The sequence below is a fragment of the Gadus chalcogrammus genome, chromosome 9 (genome assembly GCF_026213295.1).
Source record: "Gadus chalcogrammus isolate NIFS_2021 chromosome 9, NIFS_Gcha_1.0, whole genome shotgun sequence".
Taxonomy (NCBI): domain Eukaryota; kingdom Metazoa; phylum Chordata; class Actinopteri; order Gadiformes; family Gadidae; genus Gadus; species Gadus chalcogrammus.
Window position 1 is genome coordinate 2,915,377 of NC_079420.1, and position 13,719 is coordinate 2,929,095.

Below are 13,719 nucleotides of genomic sequence, written 5' to 3' on the forward strand. Positions count from 1 at the left end.
GTTTGTGTTAAGTCTTAAAGTTGACTTTAAAGATCCATCTCAGACAATGGCTGTAGAACCAGAACTTCTAACCTGCCTGGTTTTAACCCTAGCTCTAACCATTTTTCTACTTATGTGTCTGTATATTTGTATTTGTACAATGGTACTTGTCATGTTTCTGATTGTGTTACCTGCCGAGAGAATTTTTGCTAAATGATTTTTTACTGCATTTCTGGCTCAGTCCATATCTAATAAGAAACGGTATTAAATAAATAAATACAGAGAGCAAACTGTTCATGTTCATGTAACAATGCAAAAGCCTTAATTTGACACGCCAACAGAGACCACGGTCTACAATAACACAATCATGCTCTTACAAATGTCTATTATAAAGTTGACTATGAAACCTAACAGTATCTAATATATTTTTCATCCCTTTCAGGGAGAGTTCACCCACTGTTGATCGGCGTTTCAACTGAACAGACGAAAGCCGCTGGGAGGATTCTGTGCAGTGAATGACAACAGTAATAAGAAAGAATTTGAAAGGTAACTGAAAAGTACATGGACATTTGTATTGTCAGTTAACATGACGTGAATGTACCAAGTCAAACAAAGACAAAAAATGGTGCTAGTGTCATAAGGTCAAACGTCTCTCTAATCAATGAAAATGACCGACAGCCTATCGTTTCTGCTTAGTCATGTACACACATGACATTACACACGTAAGGCTACTCTGTGAACCTGTGTACAAACTGAAAATAAAACCAAACCATGAGATCATTTCCTCTTGTGTGAACATCATTCATCCTGTCGTGTGAGGTAATAAATGCAACATCAAATACCTATATATTATATATATAGGTATTGGAACTGGTATGTTACAGTGGCATACAATTGTCAACGTCACACACACCACCTCAAACGTGTGTGTGTGTGTGTGTGTGTGTGTGTGTGTGTGACGGTGCTGTGGTATTTCCGAAGACGGGAGCAGCATTTCCACGTTGTGGAGCGTGCTCTGAAGGATCCCTCTGCTGAAGCCTCTGACAACAATTGAATAGAAGGAAGCGCCGCGCGCTGACTACTTTCCTCCCCAGAAACACTACCACTTCCCTTGCATGCCTCTACTCCGCTCGCCTGAACCTGGCTGCCACACCGCCGCGCCCCAATCCATGAACATGGAAAGCGTACTTTTGGTTTTTGTATCCATACTGCTATGTTTTACCTCCACCTGTAAGTATATAGCGTTGTAGGTCACCGTGTGTGTGTGATGCCATGGCGTCCTTTGTGTTTTAGCTGGGATAGAGCTGGGTCCAGTGGAGGGGATGGTAGCCTAAAGCCAGTGCAACGACGGAAACCAGAAGTTCATCCTTATCTGTGTACACAAAGATGGGTCATGAAGACGTTTTTTTTCCCCCTCTCCAGTTTTGAGGAAAGCCTGGTTAATCGTTACATTGTCTGTAGGTTATTAGGACTGATTGTAAACATGTATGTTGCTAGACTACTTAGAAAACTCTACTGTTCTGTACGAAACCAGTTTTACTGATCAGCAGTATCACTAAAACTGTATCTAAATCTCAAACTATGTCCTGATGTTTTTTAACCAAACAAGTTATGATAGAATTATCTAAACTAGCACAAATGTCTAATGTTGACATTGATGCAGATACGATTTGGATATAGACAATCGATTGTAGCACATTGTGGGAGAGGGAGTTGTATCCGGTTTGTGATTTATATTCATGGGAATTATGGACTTAATTTACTTCAAAGACCATTTGAATGAAAACACATTTCTGTAACCATATGGGTTATACATATTGGGTTATATTGGGTATTATATTGGGTGACATTGGTTATAGTCCTAATTTGTGGACCCCTAAACATTATATGCAAACATTTTACAACTGACTACAATATTCTTTGATGCTACTGTCATTAATCACGTGACTTATAACCGACACAATGTGGACATGAAAAGTACAAAGTAGGCCTACATTAATTAACATTTTAAGATGTGATGTAGCCCATATTCGTCTGAAATGTAAAAACAACCATAGACTATCGGCCTATGAAACTGGATAAAAGTAGAAATAAAGAAATAAATAGTCAATAATGGGCCAAATACAAAACAAATACATTTAAAAACCATGAACACTTGGATACAACCCTTAAACCTTTCGTTTATGGGTGACGCGCCATTGTCTCTTTGCAGCGGCATTCCTTATCGTGCAAAACCCCAAGAAGCTGTGTCTGTCCATGGACAAATCGACGGTTATACTCGGGAAATGCGACCCCAAGAACTCCGCTCAGCAATGGGAGTGGACCAGCGACATGCGGCTGCTGCACATGAAGTCATCCCGGTGCCTCTGGGCCAATATGAACGGGAACCTGCCGCCGCACGCGCGCCGGGTCGAGCTCAGCCAATGCGAGGTCGCGCCGGCCTGGAGGTGCTACGGCTCCGGAGGAACCTTCGGATTAGACGAGGCGCCGATGTTCTTGAAGAAACTAGGCCGCCACGCCATCATTAGGGATGACCCCCGGTATTCTAATTGGACCAAGTATAACGCGGATTCAGGAGGGAAAAACGTGAGGACGTCTTTGTGCCCAGAAAAAGGTGAGTTTAGCCTATAGGCAGAATAACTGGCAGCTGTTCAGATGGGTTTATGGGTCCAATGGAACTTTACTGTCGATGATGGTGGTGCGTCAATTCAACAGGTAGCTTCACATAATGGGACATTCGTGTTTTAGTCTGAATATTAATTTGACATCGCACATACTTGTACACGTATTATGTAGGCCTAGTAGTAGTATTGGTCGTAGTATTTTAAGTATTATAACAGTAGTATTAGTAGTATTTCAAGTAGGCCTAATATAATGCATTGTCATGGGGCTTCTGGCTGGCCTAATCAGTACGTATTTTATTGTAAGTCTATAATAAAATATAACAAAAATATAATAGGTGTGCTTGCATTAAAATAATTGCTAAATAATAAAATGTATTTTATTATTAATACATTCATTAATACACCCACAAAGAATGTTTTTCATGAGATTATTAGAATTTCAAGAAAACGAATGCGTTGATGTTTGGTTAGCAGCGGGAAATACAAACGTCACACACGGAACAAAGAGCAGCTTCCTAAAGCTACTGTTGGCTCACACATTGCTTTTGTGATGTCCCGATCATTTATTCATCAGTCGTAGTATTGTCTGTACCACTTGACAATTGTTGGGTACATTAATTGACCACAGTGAATTAATATAACCAACAGTTAATTAACCGTTAGCTAACGATAAGTTATTCATTATTGAACACTAATGTTGTTCATGTGTGTTAATTTTGTTCATGTTAACTAAGGTAAACCTATAAACCTTACCCTATTAAATAATGTCTACAATAGGGTCTACACTATACACTAACCAGATTAACTTTAAACTTAATTTAACTACAATATAAAATCGAACCCCTATGATGATGCAATACGATAATGCTTATTACTGTATTCACTCATGTTAATAACGGTTGATTAATGTACTTCACTTGATTCACTTAATGTCCTTAGAGTTTCATATACATCTGAAAACACAAATGTCTATCTGTTTCTGTTATTGTAGCTGCAGTACAAGTCCAATACCAGTATTATTATTAATATATTTGACATTCATAATCCATTATATATATATATATATATATATATATATATATATATATATATATATATATAATATTAATTAATAATAATACTGGTAATTTTTTTTAGTTTCCAGAAATCTAAGGGCCCAAAAGTTGAAGACATTTCCTGCCTTCTCCATTGTTCCCTTTGCTCTTGCGTTTCATTGTATTTGTTGGTCTGTTATTGCACTGCATTGCCGTGCTGTTCTAACAAAGCGCTGTCCCATGTGGCTTGTTCTCACAGACACCAGCCTCGTCTCCACCTCGATGTCTTCTTCCACACACAAACCCCTCGGAGAGGGCAGTAGAACGGACTCTACATTGAAATCCGCAGCAGGAACGGATCTTCACAAACAGTCGACAAACACCGCCACCAACGACCGGAGCTCCAAACGCAGCTCCAAACCCCTAGCCCACCACCATGGCACCTCTTCCAACAGGCTCGCAACCGAGGTGGACGACGTCATCCTGGACCGCACCAAGAGGGCCACCATAACCCAATCGGTGCCCGGGGTTTCAACGGCTTTCACCGAGCAATCGCCGCACGACAACGGAACTCTGGCCGCTCTGTCGTCGCGGCGGTCTTCGTCCGCGTCCGACGTGTCAGCGGATGTATTGTCGGCAAGCGAGGCAGGTCGACAGACCCCGGTAACAGGCCCACAGACCCCGGCAACAGGCCAACAGACCTCGGCGACAGGCCTCCAGACCCCGGCGACAGGCCCAAAGACCCCGGCAACAGGCGCCCAGACCCCGGCGACAGGCCTCAAGACCCCGGCAACAGGCGCACAGACCCCGGCGACAGGCCAACAGACCCCGGCGACAGGCCAACAGACCCGGGCGACAGGCCAACAGACCCGGGCGACAGGAGCACAGACCCTGGCGACAGGTCCTCAGTCCCTGGCGACAGGGACGGGGGGCTGGACAAAGACCCTACCGGCGCAAAGGGCTCCTTTGGCCTCTGCTCGTGGAGACGTGCCAGCATCGACGGCGGCCACAGCTGCCCGTCTGGCTGCCTCTACGATTTCCCCGGAGCCCGGCTCGAGAGGCGAGACGAATCCAGCTGTCCCCTCATTGGACCGTTCCGTGACCACTGAGCCTGAGGTCGCGGCTACTGGTGTTGGCGCTTTGTCGTCCCCCGTGGATGCTTCTGACACAACGTCGAACCTGGCTGCTACTCAAGCACAGGTGATCAACAGCAGCGGCAGCACCAGCAGCAGCACCACCACCACCACCAACACCAGCAACAGCAGCAACACCCCCGACACCACCACCACCATTGACACCACCACCACTGACGCAACTGACACCACCACCACCACCAACACCACCAACACCAGCAACAGCAGCAACACCCCAGACACCAACACCACCAACACCATTGACACCACCACCACTGACACAACCGACACCACCACCACCACCAACACCACCACTGAAACCACCACCACCAACACCACCAACACCAGCAACACCATTGACACCACCACCACTGACACAACCGACACCACCACCACCACCAACACCACTGACACCACCACTGACACCACCAACACCACTGACACCAACACTGACACCACCACCACCAACACCACTGACACCAACACTGACACCACCACCACCACCACTGACACAACCGACACCACCACCACCACCACCACCACCACTGACACCACCACCACCACCACCGACCCCACCACCAACACAATTGACACCACCAGCACCACCCACGGGAACATTAGCGCTGCATCGATAAGGACGGACGACGGGGCTACGTCAAACCCGGCTTCCCCCGCCTCCGTGGATCACCTCACGGACACGGAGGCGACGGCCACGCTCAGGTTACCTGCCGAGTCAGCGACGACGGACGGGGGTCCACCGCCATCTGAACCTCAGGTCACGTCTGAAACGGCCACCGCAGGGAACACGACCACGCACACCCACCGGAAACCACGGAGCACCCCCCTCATGACCTCGCCCCAAGCGAGAGTCACGCCCCTTTTATCAATACACACGCCCACCACCATGATAGCCACGCCCCTTACCTCGACACACCCATCATCCACCAGGATAGACACGGCCCTAACCATGACACACCCACTTTCCACCATGATAGCCACGCCCCTTACTACAACACACCCACCTTCCCCCATCATAGCCACGCCCCTTACCTCAACCCACTCACCTTCCACCAGGATAGCCACGCCCCTTACCTCAACCCACTCACCTTCCACCAGGATAGCCACGCCCCTTACCTCAACCAACTCACCTTCCACCAGGATAGCCACGCCCCTTACCTCAACCCACTCACCTTCCACCAGGATAGCCACGCCCCTTACCTCAACCCACTCACCTTCCACCAGGATAGCCACGCCCCTTACCTCAACCCACTCACCTTCCACCAGGATAGCCACGCCCCTTACCTCAACCCACTCACCTTCCACCAGGATTGACACGGCCCTGACTGCAACAGACCCCCCAACCACAATGTTAACCACAGCACTGACTTCATCAACTCCACCTGACAGAACCACACCTCAAACAAAGACAACGGCGCCTATCACAAACACGGCCACTGAAACCCTAACCTCGAGGACTAAGGCTTTTTCAACCATGCAAACTACAACCTCCACACCCCCTTCCACTACAGCTACGGCAACACCTAACACCTTGACAACAACGACCACCGACACAACGGTCGCGCCAACGACCACGACAGAAGTAACAACCGCCATACCAGTAAGTTCATTTTCTATAGTATTTTGCATGCAAGCATTAAGTCCACTGTCACAGACAAGGTGATCTCTCCCTGGTTGGAACCTCCTTGGGTAGGGAGGGCTAGTGCCTAGAGCCCATCCTAGCTCTTTGACCCAGATCCTATTTGTCTGTGATGTTTGGAGACATGCAGACTGAAAGTAAGACGACGAATTGCATGAATTGTTCTAGTAACAAGCAAGCCTGGTTCAGCTGGGTGCCACAAGTAAGGATGAAAATCCTTACATAGAATCCTTTCTTGGGACTACCAGGGGTGGGTTGGCTGGTGGGTCTTAGAGGCTGCGTCACTGAGGCTGTACTAAGGCTCAGATCGGACTACAGTGAGGTCCCTTCTCCGGTGGAACAATCACTCCGCTCCGTATCACAGGTGTGATCTTTAATGCTGGGAGGAGTGGGGTAGTAGTCTGGCCCAAGGTGTGGCTTTTACTGGTCTAGCCTCGCTTACGATTCCGCCCAATCACATCTCAAGCGCCACTGGATTGGCCTATCAAAATTGTTTCTTTCTACAGGCTCTGTTGGAGCACAAAGCGTCACAATCGAGTGTAGGGCAGTCACAAAATAGCAGTGAAGGACAATGGAATTAAGTATTAAGCAGTGAAAATATTTGACAGTTACAATACACATTGTATCAACATGGGAAAACCCTTTTTTTTGTTTGGTTGTCCCCAGTGTATTTTATATTGTTATATTAATTTTGTTTTATACAATACTATATTGTAGTTTGTTTAGAAATAGGCTACCAAATAGTCACAGCGGTTGATTGAATTGTATTGTATATTCAAGTAATACACTATAAATGACTTCATCAATGGAAATGTTTATTACACAAACGTGCACAAGAACGTCACTGAAAGATATTACATTTACCTTGTTTGAAATAATGATAGCAGCTAACCGCAGTCCACAGATATATAGGTAGCGGACACTGTTGTTCCCACATTACGGTGGGTGTCTGCAGACTTCATGGGTGGGTTTAGCACCCAAATGCCAACGTACCGCTCTGCTATTATTAGAGCGTTGATGTTGGCGCTGGGGCTGAGTGAGACCGTTTCCTCTCATGGGAGAGACCAGTAACTTCTATTCTAACATAACAATAGCTCGGTGATCCTAATTGGATGTGGCTAGTTTGATGCTAAAGGTCCTAAGAGAAAGTCCCAAGGCCGACAGGAAGGAAAGAGGGGTGTGGTGCTCGGCCGGAGCGAGGCGGCCTGCTTCTGTTTCGCAGTTTAGTGAAAGTTTAGAAAGATTACAAGAACAACTATAGCGAATGTGTGCGGTCTACGTGGAATAAATCAACCACTGGCTTGGAACCGCATGAACCTATTTTAATCTTTGGATTTAAGGATGGTTTTCTGATTAGTTTCCATTTAACTTGTATGCAACTACCTTCGACTGCCGATGGTAGGACACCGGTTATTCATGTTAAGGTTTTTTTTTTTACCTGCATCGCTTGGGGTCATGTGTTGGGACAACTGGCGACATCAAATCTCATCGTCAAGACAAGCCTATTCTTTTTGCTCAAGACAGGACAGTGATGAACTTTTATAAAACCGCCAGTTCTTTGAAACAATGATGATCCTTTCGTTGGTTTAAAGAATAGTTATGACAAGGGACCTTTGGACAACCTGCGTTACCGTGGTATTTATTGAACGGACGGATTTAATTAATCGACCGCAATGCTCAGATGTGCAGCGAGTTATTTAGTCGTTGTCTTATTCTGGGGGCATTTCACGGTGAGTTCATGACACCTCGGTAAACCTGACCCTTTTTTTAACGTTCACTTGTGCAGACATAACTAGTATAGGAAGCTCACACGGAGCCTATTTGTATGTTTTATTTCCAGATACAGACGACAGAGGGTGTGGGGTGCACCGTGAACATCACGGAGATCATCGCCAGCGCAGACTCCGTGCTGGTGAAAGTCAACACACCTGGCAGAGGCTGTAACTTCACCGTGTTTTATAATGAGACGCCTCACACTGATGGACTCGACTGCGATCTGTTCGGGGATTCCAGCAACGCGTACACCTGCGAGATAAATCCGCTGGAAGCCGGCACGCTGTATTCTTTTGTGGTGCAATCCAAAAACGATGGAGAAAGGGCCGTCATTGCAGTGCGCACAGGTAAGAAGAAATCTTAGGCCGTTTTTATATGGTTTAAATGAAGATCTAATTACAAACATTTTAGCGTCTGCGTTGCAATTAATCGTCCAAAATATGCGCCGTTATGTGATTAATGAGATTGTATGCGTAAAACAATGGGTTGCATGCGTAAAAGTGAACATTAATATTTATTCAAAAACATGACTCTTATATTAAAATGAATGAATAGCATAATAATAAATGAATGCTTATATTATTTAAAGGCTATGCTTAAACGAAAGGGGGTGATATTATTAATTGTTATTGATTAGGCTATTTAAATGGTACCTAGTTTTAATATAATAATTTCCTCTCATCACATATTATATAGGCATGGCATAATCTTCCATGTTCTAAAATGTTGACTAAAGCGAACCAATACATTATATATTCTACATTCTAAAGTCCCTGTCAATGTGTTCATGAAGCACACTCAATGTAATGCATTAGTTACGTTTGTGATCCTGTGGCCAGTCACGTTTGTGCAAGTGTCCCTTGAACTTTCTCCCATGTAAAAGAACAACAAAATATATGGAAAGTTACTTCGGAACATCGGGGTCAACCTATCTACACCTGGGGTCAAACATTAGCTGATTGCTCCCCCGTAGGTTGGGAGGTCAACTCTTTGCCCCCAGTCTCCTAATTCGTATCAAGACAGCTCTCCCACTACATCCTATGTCGGCGTACAAGGCTGTGACCCCAATGTTCTGCCAGAGGAAAAACTTGGCAGAAAACCGAACGCCACATCTTCTCAACCCGAGCTTATCCCTAAGTTCTGTGCGCCGTGCGATCCCGCTTGTCCTCGGGGTCGCCTACAGAGAGCCGTCTAACAATGGCACGTACACCTAATCTAAAGTGTTTGTTTCCAGGTACATCTTAACCTCCACTACACCCCCCGTGTCCCTCAGCCCCATAAGACCCCCCTCGCTATCCCTCCCTCTAAGCCGCCCCGCCTCCCTCCTTGCATTGTTTCTGGGCGGATATACTGGGGCCTTAGGAACCATTAGCCTGCCTAGGGACGGAGGGCCAGAGCCTACATAGCTCATAGTACATCAGCTCTATAGATCGGATTTGTCCCATTCGCCGAGAGGTGGAAGCATTATATCTTGTTCAATGTTGCAAATATTGAAAACAGAATTTGACAAGAGACTGTGGTATTTTTTTAACACTTCTGAACACTGAGTTTAACAACATTTTTTATGAGTGTAGCTCGATTGAGTTAAAAAGTGCCTTTCACTTTCTTTTCTTTCACCATCCTTCGATTTTGAATTTTTATTTTTTCTCCAGTGCCGAAAATAACAAGTGACATTTCGGTGGTCTAAATGAGAAACGATTATTTATTAAGACATTCTGCCCTTTAAGAAAAGGTACTTTGTCGTGAGTTAAATGTCGAGAACAGCCGAGCGCCCTGGAGAACAATACAGCAGCAACCTGTTTCTTAAGGGAGCTGATCCCTATCGCCTGATTGTTCTCCGGTGGCTCCTGTATTAGACGGGCGTGAAGGCATCGTACGTGGCCCTGGTGGGCGCCGGCCAGCAGGGGAACAACAAAGGCTCCTTAGGGAGGAAGCCATTATGAAGAAGGGGTCAAAGTTTGGGACAGAGCTGCGGGATGGTAGGTGGTGTTCCAACTCTAGTTGCACTCCTCTCCTCGGTTGGACTCAGGTTTTTTTTTTTTTTTTCAATGTTGTTTCCCACTGGCTTGAGATATACAAAAAAAAAAAGGCCACATTCTTGAAGCAGTCCGAACAATCTTATCGGCCCCCGACATCTTCTGCCATCGTTGGAAGCTTTCAGCAGGACCACAAAGACAGGATGTTCGGGAGGGGGCTGAGCATGCATTGTGTAACATCGAGAACAAAAAAATTGTTTAATGTAGCTTTACATAATCGCCTGACCCGAGGGCACGGACCAAATAACTGTCCAAGAGTCAGGAGTGTTCTTGGAGGGTGAACCTGCACTTCAGCTGTCACATTCGTCTTAAATGGGACTCAGGACTGGATCAGTCCACTCCTCATGAAAGGTTACCTCTAAATCCAATGCAGAGGCCTGTAGTTGAAAACCCTTCGGCAAAAAATGTGACTCTATTTCTTCTCCAGTAGAAACTCACATTTACAGCCGAAAGTAAGGTCCACTCATATTTAGACAAATCCTCATTACTTTTATTTCTCTTTGCTTTTGATGCGGAGCAGCACAATGGTAAAATCATCTCTCTCTCTCTCTCCCTGTCTCTCTCTCTCTCTCTCTCTCTCTCTCTCTCTCTCTCTCGCTCTCTTGCTCTCTCTCTCTCTCTCTCTCTCTCTCTCTCTCTCTCTCTCTCTCTCTCTCTCTCTCTCTCTCTCTTTTGCTCTCTCTCTTTTGCTCTCTCTCTCTCTCTCTCTCTCTCTCTCTCTCTCTCTCTCTCTCTCTCTCTCTCTCTCCCTCTCTCTCTCTTTCTCTCTCTCTCTCTCTCTCTCTCTCTCTCTCTCTCTCTCTCTCCCTCTCTCTCTCTCTCTCTCTCCCTCTCCCTCCCTCCCTCCCTCCCTCCCTCCCCCCATCTCAGACCCGCTGGCTCCGTCCGGGGTTGAGATCCAGCCGGACCAGGCCCAGTTCCGGAGCTCGGCCCTGGGGCACGGCGGTACCTCCGGCCTGCGGGTCTCCTGGAGGCCGTCCCCGGGCCACGTCGACTGGTACGACGTCCTGCTGGAGGACCGGGCCGGGTCGGAGCCCGGGCGAAGCACCCGGGTCACGGGCACCGCCGCCCCGCAGTCGGGCTTCAGCGGCCTGACGCCCGGGACCCGCTACACCCTGGGGGTGGTGGCTACGTCAGGCAACAAGAGCAGCCCGGCTGTCTGGACGGACACCGCCACAGGTGAGACGGATCCTCTCTTAATAAACACCTGTCGGGATGACTTGCGCCATGATGGGACTCATGGTCCGATAAATAGAGTAAATAATCGCTGTGGTGGCTAAGCTCTTTTCGAAGCCACTATGGGATGTTTACGGTGGATTGTTTAGACGTGCGCTCAGTGCACTCAGTAAATAACAAACGTTAAGATTGGCAATAATACGGCAGGTTTATTTTCCTATAAATTCCTATAAATTCTTTCACCAGCAATAACGTTAACTCATATTACACGTAAGTAACAAAAATAACAAACCGAACACCTGTTTCTCAGTTTTCTTGGGTTAAATAACGTGCTTGGGCAGACCGCACGTAACCTCAGCCACACCCAATACAGCCCCTTCGTAGTATTTAGCACAAAACGTGAACACAACTGAATAAATTAATATGGCTACTACAATGTCAATAGATTACTTTTATCTAGTGCTGTCAAGCGATTAAAATATTTAATCGCTTGACAGAACTAGATAAAAGTAATCTATCGCGATTAATCACATTAATGTCATAGTTAACTCAGGATTGATCGCGAGTAATCGCGATTAATCGCAAATGTTTTTTCTATGCTAAATATCCCTTGATTTCTTTGTCCCATACATTTTTCTCATTTTAATGCTCTTATCAACATGGAGAAGTGCATCGACTTGCCTTGTGCAAATGTTTTTTTATTGATAACAACATTGGCATGTACTGATCAAAACAGGACGATACAAAAAAAAAACCTATAGTGCAATTAAACGATGAACATACAAACATACTGCCTTGAACATAGCAGTCAGGCTACTGCTTCTTTGTTTAGATTTTTTTTTTTTGGTAAATAAATTGCGTTAATCGTGCGATAAAAAAATTAACGCCGTTAAAATTGGTTTGCGTTAACGCCGTTAATAACGCGTTTAACTGACAGTACTACTTTTATCATTATTAATATTTTGGCCTTTTAGTTAAATACTTCAGGGATGTTTGAGATTACTTGAATTGAATGAGATCACACAAAGAAAGATAATGTTAGATGCGATTACATTTGATGACAGAAGCAATCGACACAAAACAGCAAAAGAAACAACACTTGAAAGAAGTACAACACAAACTTTTGTGTTTTGGGGAGATATTATTGGTTATTAGTACCTAAACGACACAACATTCCCTCTCAGCCAGAATAATAACAATAAGAAAAGATAAGTGATGGCAAGGTTGTTGTTTATCCAAAGATAGCTGATGGCAAGGTTCTTGTTGGTCTAAAAAAAACCTTGAAAAATAATGGACTGGATAAATCAATCTCACTTAAAATATCAGGCGAGGCAGATCCGCGGTACTGGTGGCCTGTTCCGGTGGGGCTGCTATCAAGCACACTTTGACCTTTCACATGAAGATAACTCCCCGGTTCACACACACTGAATGATATCCACAACACTGAAATCTCTCTGAAAGTGAATGAGGCTGTGTATATCGAGGGTCTGTCTATTAATACCCTTTTAAGGGTAAGGAGGTACTTGCGGGGCACTCCGTTTGCAGTCCCGCGTTTGGACACAGGATGCAAGAGCAACAGGGTGTTTCACGAAGGGGCAGACAATAGCACGCAGCGCTAACGCCGCCATTGTCTCAAGTACAGCTGCCTCAGTGTGGGAATCTATAGGGCTCACCTGTACTGGACATGATGGACCACTTGAGAAGAGTTACAGCGTAGGATGTTTACACTCAAAGGAAGTGCAGTCTATATATATTTGAGAATTTGTCAATGTCTTTGATTTCAATTTAATGTTGTATACATTTTTATATATTTCATGTATTAGGTGTACTGTTTTTTTTTTGGTCTTTGTATGAAATATACAATTTACAATAAGCATAAACAGGAGACATATAGACTGAAACATATAATTGTAATTACCAGCAAAGATATACCAGCCACTTTCCTCACGTAGGTCTCTGACGAGTTTGAGGTACATTCTGGTAGTGGAGAGTTGCATTCCTTCGTATTTTTTTTCTTATTTTAATTATCTATCTTATCATATATGTGAGGGCCTAACATCATGTTGTGTGAATGCACCCACATTTATGATACTCATAGTAGTACTTAATCCATTTCTTTTAAGAGGACCCTTTCTCATTTGATTTATTTTTTATGTGGTGGTTGATGTTGATATGTGTTATCTAACATTATTTAGTTATCTTATGTTGATAAGGCAGACAATGTATAAGGAATACAATAGAATGTGGTGTACCTTGATGGATGAAAACAACGTACAATGGGGCCGGTGTTCCAGCCGAGGCAGAGGT

General features: G+C 45.1%; 2 protein-coding genes across 2 annotated transcripts in view; both read left to right on the plus strand.

Annotated features, from left to right (window-relative positions):
- Positions 1 to 960: 960 nt before the first annotated feature.
- Positions 961 to 6,102, plus strand: LOC130389051 (mucin-2-like). The gene is made up of 4 exons (XM_056598714.1): positions 961 to 1,209; positions 2,192 to 2,593; positions 3,897 to 5,764; positions 5,887 to 6,102. Exons 1-4 carry the CDS (start codon positions 1,095 to 1,097, stop codon positions 6,100 to 6,102), a joined length of 2,601 nt encoding a protein of 866 aa, XP_056454689.1. The 5' UTR covers positions 961 to 1,094.
- Position 6,103: 1 nt separating this feature from the next.
- The window catches only part of LOC130389461 (receptor-type tyrosine-protein phosphatase beta-like), a 34,387-nt gene continuing 26,771 nt past the window's right edge, over positions 6,104 to 13,719 (plus strand). The window contains 3 exon segments of the mRNA XM_056599266.1: positions 6,104 to 6,388; positions 8,268 to 8,547; positions 11,107 to 11,415. Coding sequence (XP_056455241.1) covers positions 6,137 to 6,388; positions 8,268 to 8,547; positions 11,107 to 11,415 — 841 coding nt within the window. The 5' untranslated portion in view covers positions 6,104 to 6,136.